Source organism: Syngnathus typhle, linkage group LG7 (assembly GCF_033458585.1).
Source record: "Syngnathus typhle isolate RoL2023-S1 ecotype Sweden linkage group LG7, RoL_Styp_1.0, whole genome shotgun sequence".
Taxonomy (NCBI): domain Eukaryota; kingdom Metazoa; phylum Chordata; class Actinopteri; order Syngnathiformes; family Syngnathidae; genus Syngnathus; species Syngnathus typhle.
The window spans coordinates 6,822,166-6,846,558 of NC_083744.1; the positions used below are offsets into that span (position 1 = coordinate 6,822,166).

At 41.1% G+C, this 24,393-nt stretch overlaps 1 protein-coding gene across 6 annotated transcripts in view; it reads right to left on the reverse strand.

The window, feature by feature from the left end:
* The window catches only part of frmd4a (FERM domain containing 4A), a 58,819-nt gene that overhangs the window by 32,851 nt on the left and 1,575 nt on the right, over positions 1 to 24,393 (reverse strand). For 5 of the 6 annotated variants that reach the window (XM_061282453.1, XM_061282461.1, XM_061282452.1 and 2 more), the window contains exon 1: positions 16,987 to 17,350. The exons of the other annotated variant lie outside the window; for it this stretch is intronic. In XM_061282453.1, the coding sequence (XP_061138437.1) occupies positions 16,987 to 17,079 (93 nt within the window). In that variant the 5' untranslated portion in view covers positions 17,080 to 17,350. Of the gene's footprint in view, positions 1 to 16,986; positions 17,351 to 24,393 lie in introns of those variants that run through there. 6 annotated transcript variants of the gene reach the window in all.

Sequence of the window (24,393 nt, forward strand, 5' to 3'; positions counted from 1 at the left end):
ACTTCCTTTGTTTGCCGTCACAAGGCCCCGGTTGTTTGACTGAAGCAAGGGAGGGAAGAGCAAAAGGAGGCTGAAATTGACATAGACAGATTGAGGGGATATCAGGGAAGAACTGTGAGAGGAAGACCCAGAACACTTTCCCTTCAAGAGTTTCTGAATAAATGTTCATAACGTGAGGAGCGCTACTTACTGATCTAAGCACAAATCATTTTTAACAGACCCAATTTTTAAAATGTGGGAGAACCCCTCGGGGAACTTTGATGTCACTTTCAGTAGACAGCAGAGGGTTGTAAATGAAATGAAAAAATGGCAGCGCCCTGAAGATGCAATAATTCTTATTCCAGAAATGCAATGTTAATCAGAATACTGTCTTGAGACTAGTGGGGGCAAGTAGACCAAGATTTTTGTTTTTGCCTTGGCTTCCCTTTTAAGAGGGCAAACATCTGTCATTTGCATGTGTCACATGTTCCGTGACCCTCAAAGGGCGTTGGCCTAAAAAATCCAATGTGGGGAAACAGAGACTTGTTATGAGAGTGAGGTGCGGTCATAATGACGTGCTGATAGGATCCAATCTGGATTTAGGAACAGAAGGGGATGGCATGAACTCCAAAAGGTAACGGCTGCAGATATAAACCTGACTAATGGAAGCAAGATGACCACCCCAACCTCGGTCATCTTACGATACTAAACAAACAAGCACGGTCTTCGAGATATATATGACGAGTGCGTATTAACACACGTCTGCATAACAAAAAGAGAAGGCTGAATACTTTTGGATGAGTTAAACTGTACTTGAAAAAACTCTCTGCGCTCAAAATAGATTTCCTCTATTATCATCTTATAGTGCTCAGACTTAAAGAGAAAATCACATCCCAGTGGTTTAAAGGTATACCGCCGTTTTAAAGTCACAGTGACTCTGCTAAAATCTTCTATCATTTATACTTTATTGGATGAAGCCACTGGTGATGGGAAAATATTAGCATCTCCTGGATGTAAAGGACCACAGTTGAAACTGTGCAGAGAAGGTCACGCAAAGGCAGCCAGGAATGTCTCAAGAATCCACTGACCGGGAGCAATCGGTTTTGTTTGCTCAAGTGTGTGTGTGTGTGTGTACGTGTGTGCGTGGGTGTGTGTTTTTGTGTGTGTCTGCGAGCTCCACCCGTGCGCCCATGGCTGACTTTGAGGCTGAAATGTGGTTCCAGTTAGGATTTTTTTTCCCTTAAATCAGAAACACGCTGTGGCACTTCAAACAAATGGGAGAAGATTCTAAAGCAGGCTAGTCTTTCTTCTTGTTTTACTTGAATGCTACATTCTTAGACGTTATACCCAATCCCGAAAGGAAGAACTGTGCCTATAACTGTCAGATTGGAAGATATATGACCACCAGTTTTATAGACAAATGTGACTTTTGTTTTTTTCGGCAGGCAGTGAGCACCTAAAAATATTTTGTGGTGTTCTCACAGTAGTTTCTATTGTCGTCGACTTTCTTAAGTGTTTTTTATTCTCAACTTCATTGTGCATCTGTAACACGCACCCAAATGCTGCTAGGCTCTCGATTACAGTCATTGTCACTTAACCCCTTGTCGGAGAATCTTGGAAGAGGTCCAGATACACACTTAAAAAGTTGCCAAGTTCTGTGGGTGGACAAAATCAACCTGATAAAATCATTCATTTTGGAATTTTCCACTTTGAATGAGGAAAAACTTCCTACAAAGTTCAAATGAAAAGCAACTCGGGCGATAAAAGTCTACCGCCATCTTGATAACTGGAAATGTGCTTATGTGGTGCATTAAAGTGAAGCCCACTTCAAATGGATCTTTGACATCAATAGCCTTCAATAGCAGTGAATGAGTTACCCCTAAATAAGGAACATGAGATACGAGACTTAGTTTAAGGGTTCTGAAACAATTGCCTGGCAAACCATCTGCGCTTGACCGTGTCGGTGATAAGCAGAATAGAAAATATCAAATGCAACAAAAGATCATGGATGTACAACTAAACAGATTCCAGTGCAGAAAAACATGTCCTATCAGGCCAAATTCCTACAGATGTTGCCCTCAAGGATACCAAGAATTGGCGAGGTGAACTGGGTCACATAAGATGTGCATCTTAGATGCACATCTGTAGTATGTGACCCAGTTCACCTTAGATGCATTTCTTTCTTGACTTAGATTCTAAGTCAAGAAAGATATGCTGCATTCTCTAGCGACCATTCTACCGAATCGAACTCCACCCTGCCACGAGTGTACTGTGGTTTGGTATTCCAACTGAAGAGTGCTGAAAAGTGCTTTGGTATGAATCACTTTTGTGATGTTGTCGCCTGTGCATCAGTGGAAAAGCAAAGGATTACATCGTGAACCAAACATTTGGTTGGAACCAAGGCTTGCCTGGCAGCCTGTAATAGTCCAACCAGTCTCATGTCATTTAGCACAGGCTAAGATTTATACTCCACAGTTAAAGGGACTACCACTTTGACGGCACAATGAACGGAAAACTTATTCTCCGCATGGAAGCCAGTATTTTTAGATCTGAAACATTTTACAGGGACTTCACATAACCACCATATTAATTGGAGCAAATTGAATGAGCATTTAATATTTGTACTACTCATGTATTATAGTTTAGTTTTGTGTTATCGCTAGAGTGATTTCCATGTAAGTTGGGCGTTGGCGCATGCGGGTTGTGTCGTGTTCTAAACACAGCCATATGTGTCACTTGAAAGATACATATATAGGAAGGAAACCTTGATTGAGAACTTGGACTTGCACTATAAATCCAGCCTACATGACTTAGTGATTTCAGATTCCAGAGACATGACTTGTCATGACTTTTATCAATGAAAGTCAGTCCAAAGTGGGGCTACTGAGATCTGCAGGAATGCGAGGTGGCAATGAGTGCGAGCCTCATTCACAAGGGAAGGATCTCTTACGGTAATTTATACAGTGAAAAATCTAGGTTGACCCCGGTGACCCTCCGGCTGGAAATACATGGCGGAAGACGGCTTGATGTCACGTGGCGGGATTTGGTTCTATGTCTCTTATAATCTTGTGCATTTTTAGTTCAAACTGACCAAGGCTATCCTGGAACAATTCTTGATCTGATCTGCATTTTGTGTTTCGCAAACTCAAGGGCATTGCTCACTGAGGAGACATTGAACTCCAGTGGCCTTGATGCAATAACGTGACTGGCTTGAATACCAAATACTCAAATGGTTCTGTATGCTGAATATTAAGCAGACCTGTCTGCAGTTGTAGTCGATCGAGTGTCTCACGGTGCTTCTATGCTCTCCTGGCCTTCTCAACATGCACTCTAAGACAGAACACCTTGGGAGTTGAGATGAGACAGGAGGCCAGTAGCAGTCCGTAAGGACATTGGGGACTTTTTCCATAAACTATAACAATAATTAATACTTTTTCTGCACCACCTCAATTGAACAGCATTAGGCTACCAATCACAGCATTGTGGTGGAGTGCTCAACATACTTAAATCCAATGCTTGGTTGAAAAAGAATAGGAAATTCTGTGGAACTGAGTGAAGCAGTGGATTTGCGAGGTTGATCGAAGTTCAAAGATTTAAAAATGTGTCCCCCTTGACAACTTCCGAAAAGATCTGAACATCCCCCACAGTGAAAATTGTGCCAGAAATGAGGGAAATCAGGGAGATAAAAAAAACATAAAAATGTTTGTTCCAGAGATCAGAATTAACTATTGAACAAGACAGGAAATCCATCATGCCTTTGAGAATACTGGGAGCTGCAGATTGCTCCCCTCACTTTCTGAGTAGATCTCTGTTGACCTTCAGGACACACTGACTTGTGTGATGTAAGAGGATTTAAAGATGGGTATGGAAAGTGAAGATTTACAATCAAAACACTAAGTGGTTGGGAGGGATTTACAGGCCTGAAAAGGGCAAAGCACTCAGGTAAGACGGAACCGGAGGCTGACTTTTAAAAGCAAAACAGAAGAGGGGACAATGTGAGGTTATGCTGAAGTTGTTTTAAAAGCTTTCTCATCTGTGCACAGTTTCAAGGCAGAAGTACAGAGAGGACTCCATTTTGTTTCTTTTCTAAAAGAGCGATGTGACCCAAATGTTTAACACAGCAACATGATTACAATAAATATTTGTATCAATACACAACAAGGCTATAAAGCTCCACTTAATTGTGAGTGTTTTTGAAGAGAGCGATTGTAGCGTTCAAGGCCGCAAATGTACACCGAAGGGCCGCCAGACATTTGTCTGTACTTTTTTCGTCGCAAGGGAATGTGAACAAACCACTAAAACAGTTGACAAAGGTACAAGTGTACATACTGTAAATATGTTTTCAAAACTATTTTATTATTAGAACCATTTTTTTATAACAAGGTACAGTACTGTAAATATATTTTTAGAATTCTAATTATTCTTATTACAACTTTTTTTTATAAAAAGGTACAAGTGGCATAATTCCTCAATTTAGAAGGCTTATTTTGAATTTGTGAAAGAAATTTTTTTTGGGGAAAAAAAATCCGCGATGTACTGGAGCAGCGATAATCGAACCGTGATGTAGCGAGGGATTACTGGATATCCAAACCAAATTTTTTGGCTCAGTGTACCGTCACACTTGATTCCACCGAGGCGACATAGTGAAAAATGACCCGGCTCATCTGCAGGGAGAGCCCTCGGCAAGGATGCGTGGTCGGTCGGCACTGTGTTCTTCTCCAAAGGGAACCCCTGTCATTGTAAATTTATTGAATGTCCGCCATTTGGCTTTTTACGCTTCAGGCAGCGTCCAGGATTTGAGGTGGGGAAAAAAGTTGAGTTTGTTCAATGAATGAAATCACCTGATCAATCACTTTACATGTGAGAGTCATGGTCTTTTTTTTTTTCTTCTGTTACCATCTGAGTTGAGCGAAGGTCTGTATGCAAAGGCACAAAGAAGAGCTCAGCTTACATGTGAACAGTCGCTGATTGCACATTTCTGCCTATTGTGTGCAATTTAATTTAAGTATATGAATAATTCAGTCTACAGATGGGAGCACTCGAAAAAGACGGGGGAAGACAAAAAAATTAATAGACTCCTCATGTTCCCCGCATTTTATTCCTAACTAAATTTCATTCATAACTGATAAGGCATATTAAGGCGTATATAGACCATTTTTTCGTGCATCAGAAAGGATATTAAATTACTACCAAACTGTGTTTATTAAGCATGAATTTATGCTGCCTTTAAATTTTTGCGTTTATCAGAATCTTCTTCATGGAAGATTTTTTACAAACGACAAAGATAAATAAGATAGATTGATTGATACATACAGTCCATATATATAGTCTACATAAAAAAATTGTAACAGCAAAAAGAGATTTTCTCTATTGTAAATGTTATCAATAACCTATACTTAACTCAACTGGGAAAAAAAGAGAAATCTTTTCAAGTAAGTATTAATAAACAAAATAAGATCATATACTTGCACAAGTGTGCACACCCTGCTGCTGTGTTCTGATATATATATATATATATACACAGTTCAGAAAATCACAGTTCAGTAAATACAGTGTGGCTATTAGATCCATGTAAAGCAGAGGATCTAAAAGTCCCCGAGTGGGATTTCCTCAGATATTCACCAGATTCTCTTTATAATCCGCTTGGATTACCATCCTACACTGGAGGCCCTAACCTTTGAACCGAAAACATTATAAGCCCTTTTATCCCCGTCACTAATGCCGCAGTTAAACATTGGAGGACCACCTCAAAAAAGTGATGTGAGGTCTGCTGGGGCTAGCCAGATTTATCAAGCAAGACACATAATCTCCAACAGGGTGAGGGACAAAATGTCTATATATATTTTTTAGGTGATACATCTGGGACTTGCCCTTTCCTTCCTTTGAGTGTAAAATTCTAATATCCTGCTCTCGTTAAAACTAATGCCTAGTCTTAAATCAGATTACAGTGTCGGCGCTGCTGCGTGGTGATCACGTGAGCCATGTGTGAGTGCGCCCCCATTCACAGTGCTGTAATTAATTGGCGGAATGCCGGCCGTGCACAGATTCAACCTCCTCTAACAGATTGTGATGATGGATGACAAAGACAATTTGTTTTCCCTGTCACATACAGTAGTTGACAAATGTATCCATATACTCCTTGGAGGTCATGCAGCCCAGGCCGGTCATTTGGGAAAATCCGGATATTTTCCTGATGTTGATGTTACAATTTTACATGATTTGACAATTTCTCAGTTTCCTTTTCTTTTTTCTCTTTAATAAATAACCAGGCCCATTGGTTAGTTTTATAACACAAACGTTGGCCCTGAGCACCAAAGTTTTGTAACGTGAGAAAATGTGGAAAGTGGAATGTGGGAGTTCAAAGATTATGACTACTCCCACGCCTCTGTGTAATCACTCCACAAACTCGCGACAGAGCAGTGAAAGTGCTTTCCAGGCAAACTATGCAAATAAGACACTATCTGCCTAGACATGCAGCAAACGACTACAGCGGTTGTTTGTGTGCTGACGCGGCCTTATCAAAAAAACATATAGGCCTCCAGCGAGTCCCAAACAAATTGGAAAATGACTCCCCTCCAAAAAAATGGACAAACCAAAATAGGGTGGTGGGAAAGTTTAGAAACAAAGAGCAAGCTGCGCTCTCAAAGCCTTGGGAAAAGAAAATATCTTGGGGTGGGAGGGGAGTTAAAAAAAAGTTTCTCACATACAGAGATCCTGCCTGGCTTTGGCAAAGAGAACAAAGACAGACACCATATTGGGACAGTCATGAAAATTCCTCAGAAGGACGTCACACAGGTTCAACCTCAAGCTCGCCTGGCTAAATGCCTTCTTCTCGAATATATTGCTATCCAAGCATATTATTCAAATAATAAAGATAAGATAGATATATGACGAAAACAAACAGCGATTGATGAGCAGTTGTTTTCTATGCTTTTAATGAACGTACGTACTTGCGGAAAACAATGATTTATAATCCAGTCTTCTTTTGAACCTTTTCTTTTCTTCTTGTTCTTCAAAAATCGTACCAAAAAGCTTTGGGTAAATTATGCTATCAGGCGAAAAAGGTGACTTCCTCACACGTAAGCCCTTTAAAACACACAATTCCAATCCAATTCATTCAGAGCTGCTCAACACCAATTAGCACAACTCCATCCACTAACCACGATCCTTTGTTTTGTTTTCCCTTATTTGGTTGGATTCTTTAGTTCTGCCACACTCCTGGGATATGTGCATAAATGATCGGTTATAAGGGGGGGAAATGAATGAGTAATGCTTGGTAAACGCTGGAGACTATGCTGGTGTTTAGTCAGATGTAGAACACAATTAGATTTTTCTTTTAAAAAAAACGTGCATTATTGTCTGAGAAGTGTGATTCATTATGACACATACTCAAAGCATTCATTGTACATACCAAGTGAGTGAGTCTAGGTGTCATATTGACAGCATCAGAGGAAGCAGGGCTCCGAGGCAAAGGGGTGAGCCTTGGATATCCCCTTCCTGCAATATGACCCCCCCCCCCCCCCCCCCATTTGCCACCAACTAAGTCACCCCACACCCCCACAGCACCAATAAGTGCTTCATCTTTGATTCTAGAACCTCATCAAGCTAAGATATTGTTCCTCTCTTAAAATAACTGTTTTTGGAGGAGGATGTTTTGCAGGTGCTGTTTTTTTCTCCCTGCGTCTCTCTACACCAGCAGGAGGCGGTAAAGAGGGGGATGTTTTGAGATGGTTGTTGTGTCGGTTGGGTTTCCTTCAATTGTGCTGCTCTCCCTGAGGAGCCACAAGCAAACACAATGAATGAACATGCAAGACAGGTGGAGCTACTGTACAGGAGCCGTCCTTCATAAAGGCAGATGTTCTTAAACCTTTGACACCTTTTTACAACTATTTCATTTTTAACAACACAACCATAAAATATTTTTTGCAAAAAAACCCAAAACATTTGGTCTTTTCAAGAACATTCCTGTTTTTTTGAGATAAAAAAAGTATCTCTTTCAAAATAAAATGCAAAACATTAGGAGAACAAGTGTGTGTGCAGTTGTGATGGTGCCTGCTGCAAATGGGCCATGAGAAGCATGCAGGGAATACTAATGTCTCCATGAAAGCCCCGAGTCCAAGTTCAGAGATCTCCCGCCGAATACTGATGAAGCATTTTGCTGATTCACTGAGCAAAGATGTTTTTACTAAGCATTAAAAAAACATACAACTAATGAGAACATTAAGGCTATCAAAAGTGACCAAAGCGTCCGTTTTAATTCAAGGCGGCCTGGAGGAACAGTGAAAGCCAAATAAAGCTCCGTGCGTATTTGTCCCACTTTCAGATATCCATTGCAACACTAGCCGGCTTATTTGGCAGCGAGCGCTGTCCTCGCAACATCATTTCCTGGAAGTCTCTCTGTATCCTAAGCTGAACAATGACAAACAAAAAGCGGAGCAAAATCTGATCTCGCATACAGTGGCAGTATAAAAGTGTGTCAGTGTCGTTCTTGCAATTACCTTGACACTATCTCATTGGGGTTAATGGAGCAACTCAGCTTTTGCCCGTGATTTTGGTCTACCACAGAGATGGCCAATTTTTTTTTTTTCTACTGAGCCCCACGTATAGAATAAATGAGAGCGTGTGTGTGTGGGGGGGGGGGGGGGGGGAGGAGGGCACTTCACCCGTGGGTCAACATATGCTAAGCCGTTAAGCATATTAAAATATTCATCGCAGTTATTGGTGACAAGGCAAAATGTTATTTGACTATGTATTTTTAATGGAAATATAGTGTGCTACTCCCTAACATTCATTTACAATTGTAATAAAAAAGTGAGTACTTGTATAAATATATATAACTAAAAATAACTTTTTTCAATTTATTGTGTAGCATTCACATGTATTTACCATTTTGAATAATAAAATTCTGACAATTTTCAATGAATTTTCTACTCCACATTAAAAGGGGAAGTCAAATAAAAACTGTTCTTTGCATGTTCTAAGCAACCCCCACTACATTAAACGTGTCATTCTGACTTGTGCTTTGTTTGCGGAATATGAATCAAGCACCAAAATCCACTTGGTTTGATCCATCTCAGGATGCGGCCATTTTACCAATTTTAAATGTCATCACAGAAACTCGCAGCTCAGCTAACAACCGCAAATGGCCCCCAGATCAACTTTTGGACACACAATGTGGCACATTATGGCACAATCCATCACAGTGACAGCCCCTTTTTTTTTGTCATCTTTTGAGTTTAACGCCTACCTGGTAGAGTGGCCTTAAAGCAAACACTTGATGGTGTAATAGAATAACATCATGCCAGAGGAGGCCAGAGTGCCTCCATGAGCAGACAGTTGGTGTGACATCCACAGGTGCATCTTGTCTCTTTAAACACCCACATAAGCCATCACAGGAAAAATCTCCCAACACCACGGCAATGATCACCCTTTAATTCCCTTCTGAGACCACTAAGATCAAATAATTGGGTCACCTCTGGATAGGAGCCAGAGAGAGCTGCCCTGTGTGCTTTTTCTCTCGTCAAGGTCAAAGCCCTGCGAGTCGAATGTAGCTAATGGTCTCCAGTGGCCCTCTCTTCTTCACCCCCCACTTACTCTCCCACTCAAGTCACATTTCTCCGGTCCCAGTCGCAGCCATAAAAATAAACATTCCCACTAAAGAAATGCAGATGGTTTACGAGTGGCTCTTTGTCCGGTTGCATTGCTGCAAAAGCTGAGATAAACAATGTCCCTTTGTGAATATTTAGAAATTATTTTATTCTATGATAATTAGCCTGTCAACTAAACGAGGCTAACAAACAAGGTTTGGATGAAGATTTTGATGGTTAAATATTGAGTCTATTTGATCTCAAATCGTATTTCCTTATTTAAATGACTGAAAATGCCATCTATTTGATCTCAAATCGTATTTCCTTATTTAAATGACTGAAAATGCCATTAATCAATTTCAGCCGCCCAAAAACCCAGAAAAATGTTCATAATGCATATAAAAAAAATAGAAAAGATAAACATCCGTTTCCTAATCTGTGTCTTCTGATTCAGAAGATGAATGTGGCCTGAGAAACAGATGGCTGTTCGAAAAGCGTCATACTTCCGCAAGTTGGAAGCTTCTCTAGATGACATCATGGGAGCAGAATGTCCCCTTAGTCTGGAGTTTTAGCCCATTTAAAAGGAACAAGCGCATAGTTTCTCACAAGCCTATCTCAGGACCTTCTCAGCAGTGTCCTGAGAAAACCTGTAGGAATTCCTACAATGTGATTTTTCCAACATGAATCAGGAGCAACGTCGGAAGGTTGGAAACGTGCACCTCCGCGTAGGCCCTAATTTACGACGGGAGTAAATATTTGCCGAGGTGAGAGCTGCGGGGTTAGGGACCGCACTGAACTGTTCTCATGATTCCCTGTGTGCGCTTGTTGCACTGAATCCTGGGAAAGGTCACACGACGGGCCCACTAATGTAAACAATCATTGACAGCTGGTCAGATATAAAAATACCAGTTATGATTGACGTTTTTTTTGCCTCTCTCACACTGAAACAGCACAGTAACCTCTGCATTCCAAAACCAAAGAACTTTGTATTAAAGTCGACAAGTACTGCAGTTTATTGAGGCCCTTACAGTAGTTTTGAAAGTCTTCTTTGTTTAGGTCTGCATGATTTTATTATACTGTCTCGTAGTTGCCAAGTTGTGTACACTAAAAGGAACCAAAAATATTTACCTTTTTACATTCTGATGAATTATGCTGGTATGTTTCTTTTATAAAGTAAAACATTAGAGTGTTTTTTATTTTTAAAAAAGCATCACATAAAAATTTTGAATCTTAAGGCACTCCAGTACTATTAATTTTTTTGGGGTTGTGTGTGACATTTTTGTAATGTCAAATATGTGCCTTATAAAGATTGGAAAAATGCACTAAATAATCAGAATGCCGCAACATCAAATGGCAAATTACAAACAGTTGATGACGCAATGATTATACAAAGCCACTGCTCAAGCCACCACTTTGAATGATCTTGTTTCTCATCCCTTCGAGGCTCCACTGTACTAACTAGAAATCTAATCAGGTCATCGATAACAAGTTTTGGTCTGTGTGTTCCCTTCTTAACTTTGGCCTCTTCTTCTCCTCTCTATGTATCTCTACTCGGCTTCTCTCATTCCTCCTCCTACTTTTATCTTCACTCATATGCATGAAGCATGAAGTGGCAGAGGGGGCGCACTGAAGGGAAATGGGTCACAAACCCTATGAATGCACAAAAAGCAGTGTCATGTGAAGCTCTCTGGCGTAAACAAATTTGACCAAAGACTACAGGCAAATAATTATTTCGACTCACTACTTCCAGTGTTTGCTAGATTAATGTCGTTGCTAACACATAATGTGAAATGCAATAGGCATGGGCGAACTATCATCTATGTTGAACAACACATATTAGTGCCGTACTAAGGAGCAGAGGGAAGAGGCGATGCCTCCACATTTCCATTTCCATTTGTCTGTCTTACACTGGCACCAGGTGACCAAGGGACGCAGAGCAAAAATATTTGATTCTTTTCTTTTCTTCAATGCATTTTAATGGCTGTAAACCACACACGAATACCCGTGGGTCAACTATAATGTTATTTCCATTTAATAGAATGGAGAAAGATGATTTGAGATACAAGTGATTTGATTTTCTGGCATGGTAAAAACGAATGGAGCACCACTGTACCTTGAGTTTTGGCTTGCAACACAAAGCAAAAAAACCAAAAAAAACATCAGGTGACAGCTCATAAATTGGGGTAATTGGTAAGTCAAGGTAACAGTGTATCCTGAAATGATGACCTTGTGTCAGTTGACTCACAAATTGAGTTAAATTAAATAAATTGAAGTAAATAAATTCTAAAATTGGATGATTTCCCAGTGGTTTCTCCCGGCACTGTTGGTCGCGAATCAGCGTGTGCCGCTAACAGTACAGCTGGGACGAGAAGTGACATGCATGGATTGAGTGTGATGGAAATTCAATTCGGATCACTCTCATTTAATTTGATTGTGTTAGAGGTGCAAGCATGAAAATCAATAACATAATGTGGCTTGAGAGAGGGATGAAGACAGCGTATGTGTGTGAGTGCTTTGTTTTCCACGGTAATTTATATATGTGCACAGAATATCACATATGTAAAGGAAACCTTTGTGTTATCAGGACTATCTGGTACACAATTTGAGCCAGTGAATGAATCATAATAAAGAGTGCAGCAAGCACATTCAAAAAGCAACAACAGAAAATATATGCGCTCCAGCTAATCATTCTCTCCATCCACTTTGGCTTGCAGATAAATATTAATGAGGATTACCATGTTCTTGCAGTACACCCACGGGAAAACAAGGGAGGGGGGAAGAAATACTGTCTCACTCTCTGTCCTTCATGCACATGCGTTATTGCGCGTAAACACACACACATGCACACACACACTAGATTGTACACGCAAAAAAGAAAATGCAAAGAATAAAAGGTGGCTTGGATTAAGCCACTCAATAAAAGAAAGAAAACACACACACAATAGACGGCAATTCATAAGAGACTTTTTTTCTGGTAGGTGGGATCTCAGGGATGTCAACGATTGTGCCACACAAAGACAGGAAGACAAGACCCCACACACACCTACACAAATACTTCAGACTGTCCACACCATAAAGAAATGTCCAAATAATGAGCCGTTAACAAGAATGGTGCCACACAAAGGCAGGAACACAAGACCCCCCCACACACACACAAAATGGGATAGCTAAGACCGCCCCACACAAACACAAAAATTCAAAAATTCCACGTAAAATGTCAAAATAATCAAAAGTATGATACCGCCAAAGAAGGCGGCAGTCAAAGATAGCAAGACAAGTACACAAACACAATGAATACGATTACATCATAATGTCTTCTTTAGTTCTCCTTGCTGTCTAACAAAGAGCGCAAATATTCACCAATATGACAGCAATCTGTATTTTGGTTGTCCCTGTTATCCCTCCCTCTCTTTGAGCACTCCTCCCCTTGCCAGAACCCATTTCTGCAAATAAAGGAGCAGAGATAATGATGTCATCTTCCCAAGCTGTGTGAAAGTGGCAGAGAGGAACCCCCACCACCACCTCAGTCTCTCAAGATGTTTTGCCAAGGACAGGAAGCTACTCTCTCCATAGCTACCCTTCACAGAGAGAGTGGGAGAGAGAGCGAGAGAGACAGAGCGAGAGACAGAGAGAGATTGAGTGGTCGATTGGCGTCACCTTCCACCGGCAGCCAAAAGGCTTCAACTCATTTGATCTTGGACGCAGCTGTGCCGCATGGCCATAGGTTTGATTTTTGGATGAGGATTAAAGGATATTGGAGAGAAAAAAAAATCACAGCATAGCGTGATGAAAGGGTGGGAGTCTCTTCATTCCCTCCCTTCGTGCCCCCTCCCTTCTCAAAAATATTCAGCCTTGGGGAGGCGAGGGGGGTTCCCTTTCAAGGCAGGCAGGGGAGGGAGAGGCGAGTGGGGCCTGCAGTGGATGCCCAGCCTCCAGCCTTCAGCTCCAGTTTCTCACAACTCTTTCTTCCTCCCTCTTTCACCGCCCTTTGTCTCAATAATTGGACTGACCGGCCTCAGCGTTCCTGCCCGAAGTCCTGGAAGGCTCGGTGAGATCAATATGTTGGCTCCCACTTCAAATGACAATTCGGCATCTGCAGCATGACGAGTGTAAACACAACTCTTAACTTATTGCGGTTTACTCTTTTGCGGTATTGTGGATTTTTACAAATTTGGTGATCCAGTCCAAGTTTAATCTCCCACACTTGCTTCCCCCAACATTCTAAAAACATGCATGTTTGGTTGGTTGGTTGGACTACGACAAACTCTACAAATTGAGGGTCACTGGAATTCTGTGATTCTCCACGTAGGCGACGTTTCTCCAAATGAACCCTGACTGTAATGTGTGCACAATTGGATCATCTTGATGAGGATTGGACTTTGCGTGCACTTGATCCACATGGCTGACCTTCTCCATGATTGGCGCCGACAGGATGTTTAAACGTAACGAGGATCGATTAGTATTCCTGTCTCACTTCCCCCCCACTTTTAAAGGGCCAATATATAGGGAGGTGAATTACAGTCAGGCTATTGTCTGCTATTGTTCTGCTGCTGAATGTGTTTGGCAAACAAGTGGGTGAACTTCTTTTCTTGGGCCAGGCCAGCCTTCTACTCTGCTGCTCCCTTATTGACGTTTTCTCAAAGAACATTTTAACCCCACAAAGTTCGAAATTGTCAGCCCTGAATTACGTGCCAAAATTGTGATGCAACTGCTAAAGTGTTAAAGTGGTGAAAGCCACCTTTTTAAAAAGAGGGTTGGTTTTCCCCAAGGAAAAATTGGGAGCGGCGCAAGCAAAAAAAAAAAAGGTTTCTGGTGAGGAAATTGGAAGTGTCAGTGGAAGAGCCAAACAAATGAGTGAGTTACTGAAAAACCTTGCCCTCATCCGTTTCTGAATGTGCAAAGCTTTACTAAATCAGGTCCTGAATGTTTTGTTGACGTCTGGCTTCTTCTCATGCCGTCTCATCCCCTTGTTTGTTATTTTGCTTTACCTAATTTCACAGTAAAAGCTTGAGCAGCTTAAAGTGATAGCGGTTAACAAAATCGAGCGATAATCCTAATTCAGACTGCTGAACAGAGGTAAACATCTCCACAACAACAAGCTGTTTATACTCTCTGCTATTTAACATAAAGGGGACACAATACGGTTATATAAGTTTCTGGGAGGCCTGTCTTCTGCCATTTAGCGGAAAAGCTTTTACTTATGCATGTCACTACATGTCGCTGGCTCAGACAGATGTACAAAGATACATTAGATGATGTCATTAAAAAAAAAAACAGGGTGAAAAGTGGGCTATCGCTCTTGAGCCCTCGGCTATTTATTATGAAAGCATGTCACAGACCTAATAGTTCTCCTTTAATATTTGCATTCCATGGCAGGTCGTCAACACAAGTCAGCCGAGTGTGACAAGTTGCACAAGGAGAGAAATTGCAAATGTATTTTTTTGCTTAGTTAAGGCTTTCATTCGTCTTCATCCTGAAGATACCATAAACATCCATCACTTATGGCGACATGGAATGATTCTTCTGCAGTAAATGAGTGACAGGGAAGAGAATTTCATTTCAAAGAAAGAAATGGAAGAGCATCCAATAAAATAACACATCTCCATGGTAACAAATGGCAATTTGAAGAAAGCAACGTGCATGCATGCACTAAGATAGTATGCATGTGTGCTACTCACTGCTGGGGGCTCTTTAGAAACCTGCTTCCCTCATGTCCTAATTGCACTCAACCGCTTCTTACCTTCAAGACAGACACATTTCTTGAACATTCGGGAACCATTTTCTGCAGGGATTATCACCACGAGGTTTACAATTTGGATTCTAACAAAGAAAATGATTCATCCAAATGAATTCATAACACACCAGTACTAGTACTGGAACCTATGGCCTATGTTTTAATTAAAAAAGGCCATCCCAGAATAGTCCATACAAAAAAAAATCTCCTCACGTCTGCCATGAAAAACTCCACCTCACTTTTGCGGAAAGGTCAATGCATGACTTTTGTTTATATCCAGACATTTTTCTGAAGTGAGAGGATGCACACACCACAAGCAACTCCCACTGTGGGTACTTAAACCCAGCAGGTCTGCAAGTTGAAGAAAGAGGATGAGAATATGAGATTGCAATCACAGCGCCGACCTTCCCCCCATTATGCTGCCAGAAAATCTCCAGCAAGCGAGTTGATTTCACGAGTATGGCAGACGCAATTACGTCAGGCGGTGAGTATTCATCTTCCTCAGTATTTACCGTAATTTTCGGACTATAAGTCGCGGTTTTTTTTCATAGTTTGGGTGGGGGGTGCGACTTATACTCAGGAGCGATTTATAGTCCGAAAATTACGGTACATGACAACAGGTAGATTACATTTCAAAAGTTTCACTAATGGAGAGGCAAGGTGGTGTACACCCTGGACGAGTCACCTGCCAATCACAGGGCATCAACATGTATTCACTCCTAAAGACCATTGAGAGTCTTCAAGACGCTGAGAGAAAATCCACAAAACGGAGGAGTTTCAACCCCCAAGCCCACGATTGTGAGGCAGATATGAAAACCACTTGCCTACCGTGCTGCCTCCAGCGTAGCGAGCTCATGTTATTTAGACAGCTCCACTCCTGTGTGCATTCAAAGAGAAGAAGTACAAAGAGAATTCTCTGCGGAGCTTGTGGCATTTACATGACTCGCACACTACGAAAGAAGATTCAAAATACATGCCATCCTGTAATCTAATGTTGGCCTCGCTTAAAATAGCTTTTCATAATTTTTGTAAACAATTGGCACTAGGGTACTTGCGGATGGCAGAACGCGATGGACTACCACGCAACAATTTGACCTGCGCTGACATTGACCATGACACATCTGTACCACAACATCAGCGAATGAACTTCTACATGTGGTAGACAACTTTTCTGAAAAACACAACAGGTGAATGATTCATTGAGCTGGCAAGTTGCAGCTTGTCTTTACCAACCCGTGAAGAATAACTGTGTGGCACGCACATTCCATGTTTAAGTCTGCTGGAAAACCATTATCTTGCATCTGCATCCACTGACACGCAATGTGAATTAAAAACTGAGCTCTGGTAGTCCAAAGATGATGTGCAAAAAAGCTCCCAGACCCCTCAGTGTCACTTCGAATATGTTGAGACGACTATTCCCACTGTCCCCTCTGACAACCTTGAACTATCAGAGAGATGGCGGAATACATTAGAGATGGGCCCAGAATTGACAGACACACCAGTAATTGTTCACTGCGGAGATTAAAAGCTTTGCTCTTGACTTGCCTCCAACTTCAAACTAATACCGTCCCCTGGATTAGCCTAGAACCACTTCTAGTCCCATTTACTCACACACACACAGACGCACACACAAAACAAGGGAACCTGGTCCAAAGAGAGCATGAAAAGGGAAACCCGGGTCCTCACCCGTTCACCACTGTTCCTGCGAAGAGTCCCGACCGGCAGTTTGAGCATCAGCCGGCGGGTCCTCCCGGGCGTCACTGCTCCCTGGACCAGCATGGTACGCTCCAGGGTGTCCGTGGGCGTGTGAGCATGTGTGCCGCCGTGGGAAGTTGGCGTAGGCGTGGGCGTCCTCGCCGTCCCGTCCAGCCTGGAAGCCGGGATCCACGCGAGCTTTCTCGCGTTCACCAGTTACAAAAAGAGGGTGCTTGCGAGGTGTGCAGTGTTGCTTAGAATAAGAAGAAATTCGAAGTTCCTTTCTTTGTTGTGAACACGCTGTCCATTCCGCCGTGCTCCAGACTCTGTGCTAAATGAGTGAGTGAGAGTGGGAGGGAGAGGGAGACGCTTTTGTCTCTCCTCCTCTCAGTCTGACAGCGGCAACCCACTCCCCCCTAAACTTACCCTCCCCTTTCTCCTTCCTCACTTCCTCGAGTAGGGGGGTTTATCCAGGTCACTGGATTAATGTGACGTCATTGATGTTATTAGCGTACGCGCCCGGGTCGTGTGAGCCAATCGCTGTAATAATCGAATTAGAAAAATTAGGAAAATATTGATAAAACAGAATAAAATAAGAATAATGAAATGGAATAAAATAAAATAAGACTTAATAAATTATTTTATAATGAATGAATCCATAATCAATTAACCAATTTAACAAATGGAAAATATAGTTTTTACATATTTAATTTTTTAGAATAAAACTAATTATAAAATGTTGCATTTTATGTGATAAATGACTACGAAATAATTTTGTACAGATAATAAAAATACTTTTTAAGCAACTAATTCTAGTGGGAGAAACACGCAAAATTAATATCCACAATTCTTGAAATGAATTGAACTAAATTACAAAATTATCCTAACAGAGAAATGACTATAGAACACAAACAATACATTTTAAATCATTCATTTTAAGTGTATTATTTTTATTGAATCGAACTATAATTTATCATTTCACTTTACATATTTTAATACCAATATTCTGAGAATTACTGTAACAAATTTCAGAGGACTATTAATAAGACTGTGATTGACAATTTCATTAATTAATCACATAAATGATCAGCGCACCATACAGTACTTGTCATATAACATTAGGTGATTCGCCCACCCACTGGGACCTCAAAAGAAAAATGGGATTTTTTTTTTTTTTGCCATCTGGTAGGGAGATTATCAATGAAATCCCACATCAACCTTTCTCTCTCTGCGCTGTCTGGATTTAGGGGGAGGGGTGGCGGGAGGGATCACACACAAACAGTGAAGTCAAGCCTACATTATTCTAATGCAAGATACATCATCTATATGCAAAATAGTCAGGAAATTAGCCAGATTTATCCGCGCAAGCTCAGACACTCATTCGGAACAGCGCCTATTCAATTGAGTCAGTGGTCTTGCCTTCAGCTTCTGGTGGGGTGGTCTATACATGTCCATTGGAACTATTGGACCTCTGAGATATGGCTGCACCCACCGAGCCGCTGTCATATTCTCATCATCACTCATCCCCGAGCCCGGGCGGGCTCCGCACATCAATACTGCGGTTGGCTGATTAATGGGAGAGGATCAATGCACGTGCACACAGACATATGGTGGATATAAAAACTCTACACGCTCTGGTTCAAATTCCAGGTTTTTGTAATATAAATTACGAGATAGTTTCACTTTTTTTTTTTTTAAACAACTGCAATAACATGTTTTTTATCACTGGCGATGTGGCCATGTTCAGAATTAACTAAGTAACCCCCTTATCAAGCGTCTTAATTTTAGATGGAATTTAGTCGAGGTGGAGGGAATTATGGACTGCTCCAAATAGCAATCAGTATAAGCACCAGCCAGCTTCTGTCATAAGGAAAAAAATGTCAGGGAAAGCCTACGAAACCAGCAAAACCTTCAATGTAAGAATGGCAGAAGTGTGCTTATTCGCATTTAACATGAATGTTAATTCTGAGCACAGTCCCATGTTAATCTGCAATTTGAACATGGGTGTGTAAACCTTTCATACTTACTTTTATACTTGCAACAATCACTGATCTGCGTCATAAACACAAGACGCCTGCAAGACATTAAAATGTGACTCTAATGACTCACGTTAGCGCAAAAAGACGTGACAACAAGGAAAATATGACGACAAAGGAAATATGACTCGTTTGTCGCTCTCACAATCAGATTAACAGCAGCTGTCCAAAAGAACATCCTCCTCTTCAAGCCAGCTTTCAATACATGATACTGTAGGATAGACGCACCGACATACATTGCGTCCTGACAATCACTCAAGAGAAAATCATCTGATGTGGTAATCCTCAGTCAGCATTATTTATTCAACAGGCCTGGCCCACATCTGCATGCCACTAACTGTGGCCTACATAAAAAATGATCAGTGGTTTATTTATAAACTTAGCATCTGCCTGGCAGGTAGTAGCCAGAGGTGCGAAGTAACCAAGACTTTATCAACACAAACACACACACACGCTGATTGTTGTTCTGATTGTTGAGACACTTGAGATTTTTGCCCGACACCTTCAACAGGGAGATGTCCAGATGGAGATGAGATGGGAAGTGTGAACACGTTAGGGATGTGTTACCACTGTTTTTCCTTTATTTTCATCCCTTGACATCTTGATGTGTGTGTGGGGAGCCATGTTTAAATATGTTAAATATGTGTTAAATGTGTTTAAATTTGAAGCCAAGGGCAATCCATCCCCACATGTTTATGACCTAAAAATGAGCCATTAAACTGTGAATATCAAGCGTTAAGACGGGTGATTCTGACATGCCTTGATGATCTGGGTCAGTTTGCGCCGGCAGTCCTCGAAATAAATCGGCTAATAATACATTCCCCCTGATAGTAAGACGAAAGATTTGACAGATACAAACCAAGCAACCAGAATAGAAAACCAGCCAATATTAAAAGTCAAGATAATAAGACAGATGCAATCAAAGCTGGGCTAATTTTATGTGTGATTATAGGCATCTGCCTCCTCTTTGTTTCGGGATGTAATAAAAAGCATCGTTGGATCCAGGCCCCGCATTAATTTCGTCTGATAACGCTGCCAGACTGTTTGACTGCCCGTAGGTCGTCTGACTCATCCCTACGGTCCTGCTACTCACTGGGCCTACTCTCTTTGTGCGTCTGTTTTGGGGGTTGACACCCTAGAGCTGAACTGCCTCTCAATGCGCTTGCATGTTTTCACATGATGCACATGAGCAATAACAAAGCTGCAAATCAAAAAATGATCATATGACCGCAAAAACTCTGATTCAAAAAGTCAAATATGAACCCAATCGTGTATTGTAATTTAATCTAGCAAACGTCTCCAAGCTTAAAGCTAACATGTAATGCGAAATGGAAATTAGCATAGGTTTTATGCTAATTAGAACCTGCTCAATTAATGCACACACAGCAGCACATATAAAAATACACACAGGCGTGTACTTTCTCTGCTCTGTGTAAATAATGACTAATACTGGCGTTTTACATTTTCGTTCACTTATGTATTGTGCAGGAAAACATTGTGAAAATGCAAACAAATTTAATGTCCACCGGCGCCCAGGAATGAACGAGGTTAAACTAACGTCAAATGCTTAATTTTTTTGTATAATCCCCACGGGTTCACATTGCTCTTGCAGATTCTTACTATGCTAATGCAATCCTGATGGGCTCCCTGCAGGGCCGCTTTTCATTTTGATTTCATTTCCTCACCACAGTTGTTAGTTTAGGCGGGACTCGGAAAACACGTTCAAGGTAACAGATTGCCTGGGAGGTTTCCTGGAAATGGGAACGATTGTATGGCTCGTGTTGAAAACTGGGACATATTTGTATTTTGGAAAGCTTTGTCCGTGCTCAGGGGAGAAAGCTGTTTTGGACAAACCGCATTATTCAGCACAGCATCTGCTCAACCAGCTGTGAGGGGACTCTTACAGTAAAGCTGGCTACAAACACGCTAATTTTCACATCAACCTTAAATGTGATAAGGACAAAAAAAAAAGTGTTATTGCTGAGATCTACCGGAGTCAAATTCCTTGTTTGGCATGCCCAAACATGGCCAATAAACTTCTTGAATTTTGCATCCAAGGAGGATAGACCTATACAGGCTATTTATTTGCATCTGTATGTTTAGTTTGGGAATCTCAGCTACATTTGACACAATTTGGATGGGTAAATGATTCACAAAATGACCTGGAAAAAAAAAATCAAGTCTAAATAATAAATCAATTTTATTTTTAAAAATGTTACAATTATTGTCCATTTCGAATTTTGCGGACCACCTGCAGTACCGCCACAAAGTACATGACGAGTTACTCCAGTGTGTATCCTCCAAAAACATGGATATATTCAACGCTTAATGTTTTTCTTTCATACATCTGATTAATAAGTGTGCGGTCCTCTGTGGGGCCCCAAGTAGCACTGAGTGGGGGCTTAAGTCAAATCAGATTTATTTGTATACAGGTAGCCGTTAATCAGAAAACTCTCAAAGGGCATCACAAAGCCACGGTTGACAAATATTGACATTTGTTTCTTTATTATGATTGGAATTACATTCCTTTGTGGAGCAGCAAGTCTATTTGTTGACTCAAAACACACTTGCCTCTCTGCTCCTCGCCACAGTCACCAAATCTAAATATGATCATGTGGTGAAAGCGGGCGGATTGTTATTGGCTTTTCCATTCCACCAGATGACAGTGGGACGGATTCCCGAGGATGTCTCCGGAGTTCACAAAGTTTATTCAGCACCTCAGCACAGGAAGAGCAAAGTCGATGACCATCTATCTACGGGACTCTTTGCATTTGCTGAGCCTGTGCAAGTCTCGCCATATGTTGTTATTATAATAATACAGCTTTGCTTGTCAGGGTGGCTAGTCATAAAAAATCAATGACTCACTGGAGTCAAGCCGGGCTGCTCTCTGAAAAACACGCTCAACCTGCTTTGTTGTTGCTACCCTATGAATAAAACATATGCATTGAAAATAAAAGCTATTTATCCAGTAAAAAAAAAAATGGTGGAACCTCAAATCATCATGACTTGGTCAGCAAATATTGTGCTAACAAATGATACACCATTGCAGATACTACAACTTGTATTAAAACACCGCATGTTTAATAAAGGTGGTGACAGTTTGAGGGTCCTGCACAACAAATAATTCACAGCGGTTTGGATTTTTAATTTAGTTTGAACTGCACATGCCATTGTTCTGGCATCAAACAGCACTGAAGAACACTGCTTCTCAAAGCTCAATCGTACTATTATGACACCAACTACTTATTCTGCAACTGTTTTTATTGTAATAGGCACTTTTTATGGTTTCTCCATTTCTCTGATTCCCAACCACAACAGTGTGCCATGACAGATCAGCAGGTGGTCATGCAATTTTCACTAAATTGGTCCAAAAATGATAACTTACTGCAAGTCTTTCAATGCCAGCAACTTATAGTGTCATACAGAACAATATCCTATGTGGCTTGGCAAAACAAAGTTGGGAAACAGTGGTCAATGCAACATTCTGTCTGCCTTTTTTTCCTCATTAACCAGCTACCACTAGTTGAGAAACACCGCTAAAATAGATGAGCCTTAATGCTCGCGTCGATCTTTTCAATGTCCATTTCATGAAAGGTCTTCAACATTGTATTGACAAATGTGCTGTCACAAAAACGACAAAGAAAAAAAAAAACAGTCCGTAGCCATCGCCTTCATAAGTAGCACCCATGCCCTACTGGTATTAGAATTATAATATTTCAGAATATATCATTCAAATGGCCCTATAAGTATTCTATTATGAGAGCAGCGGCTGACTTAAATGGAAGCGAGATCTGCAATTTGCAGTTGTGAATAGCAGATGAGGTCTCTGAATTACACAACCATGTCTATTGAGCGTGTGTGTGTGTGCTCACATGTGCGTGTGTGATAGGCAGGGGACAAACTGGAAAGCGAGGCTCGATAATAATAATAACTGTAATACAAGTTAAGGATTGATTTTCTACACATACAAATGGAATCAAATTTATGATAATTGTCTTCGCTCCATTTATTTGGCTTATTGTGCATACAGGGGCAAAAGTTTAATGTTGGAGTTCTGATTAAAGTTAGATAATGCTTCAATTTTAATCCTTCCATATGGGTACTTGGGGTCTATATATGAGCTTCCTTTGCAATTTATTTTGATGCCTCCAAAACTGAATGCTTCTTATTCAACGGAAAAAACAGTGATGGTCCTGGAATGCACTGAGCTCGAATTAGAAGGTTCCACTGTTTTGCAAAAGAAAAGAACCAATATTCACTCTGCGCCATTATTAAGAACTTTTGGGGAATAGTACAAGTATATTCGTGGTGACACAATGTTCCCAATATGACAAATTTGGAGAACTTATAATGGCATAGCGTGCTCTGCGAGAGATGTGAGCTGACACCAACTCGAATATTAAAAAAAAATCAAACTGAACTAGCAGAGAGAGGAGGGAAGGGACTGGACCGAGGGAGATTGAGCGGGATGGGGTCAGCTTGCAATAATTGAGTCATTTTGACACACCGTTACATAAGAGATTCAGAGGGCACAGTAGCAACGGTCTCATTTTCTCTCTGTCTGTACTCGCAATTTACGTCGTCCCAAAAGTTCCCAATTTATCACTTACTACTTATGCACCTTTGTTTTTTTTTTTTGGTGGATGTCTGGTTGCGAAAACTGGGCGTGTGTTGAAGACGGGATGTTGCCGGGGAGATTTGAGGGATTGGTGGGCTTTACAGATGCAATTAAAACCACACAAGGAATGAATGTATTTTTAATCAAGCCGTTTCGTTTGCTAACGTGAGAGCTACAGCCTTTGTCTAAGACTGAGAGGATGAGGAGCCACCAAGTGCGTGCGTGCATGCGTGCGTGTGCATGTGTGTGTGTCCAGAAGCTCATCACACAGCAGCTTTGGCTGGAGACCACGTGGGTACCACCAAGAGACATTTTACTGAAGCCAAAAGCAGATCCAATTAGCACATACACATCATGCCACCGTTTGGCTCACACGAGAGGAGATTTGTCACTGTGGACAAGTTTGTGTGTGTGAATGAAACCTCTGTGGCACAGACTCCATGGAAATTAAGCCAGTAGCAAGCAATGGGGGAACTATTTTGCCTGGAAAGATGAATAGACTTAAAGCTCTTTCTTCTGATGTTCAATAGCATGCCCTTAGGCAGAGTATTTATTTTTGTTGCATTTTGCGGCTTTTGTCATAATGTCGTGAGAATGTCAGAATGTTAAGCTGCTAGGCATGACTCTTCAGCGAGTACAAGAAATAAGAGTGGTGACCTGAAAAATCCAAAGCCTACCAGTGATTCTACTGTATTTCCTGACCCACTTTCACAGTGTGGCGCTGTAAAAGGAAGGTTGGTTCCC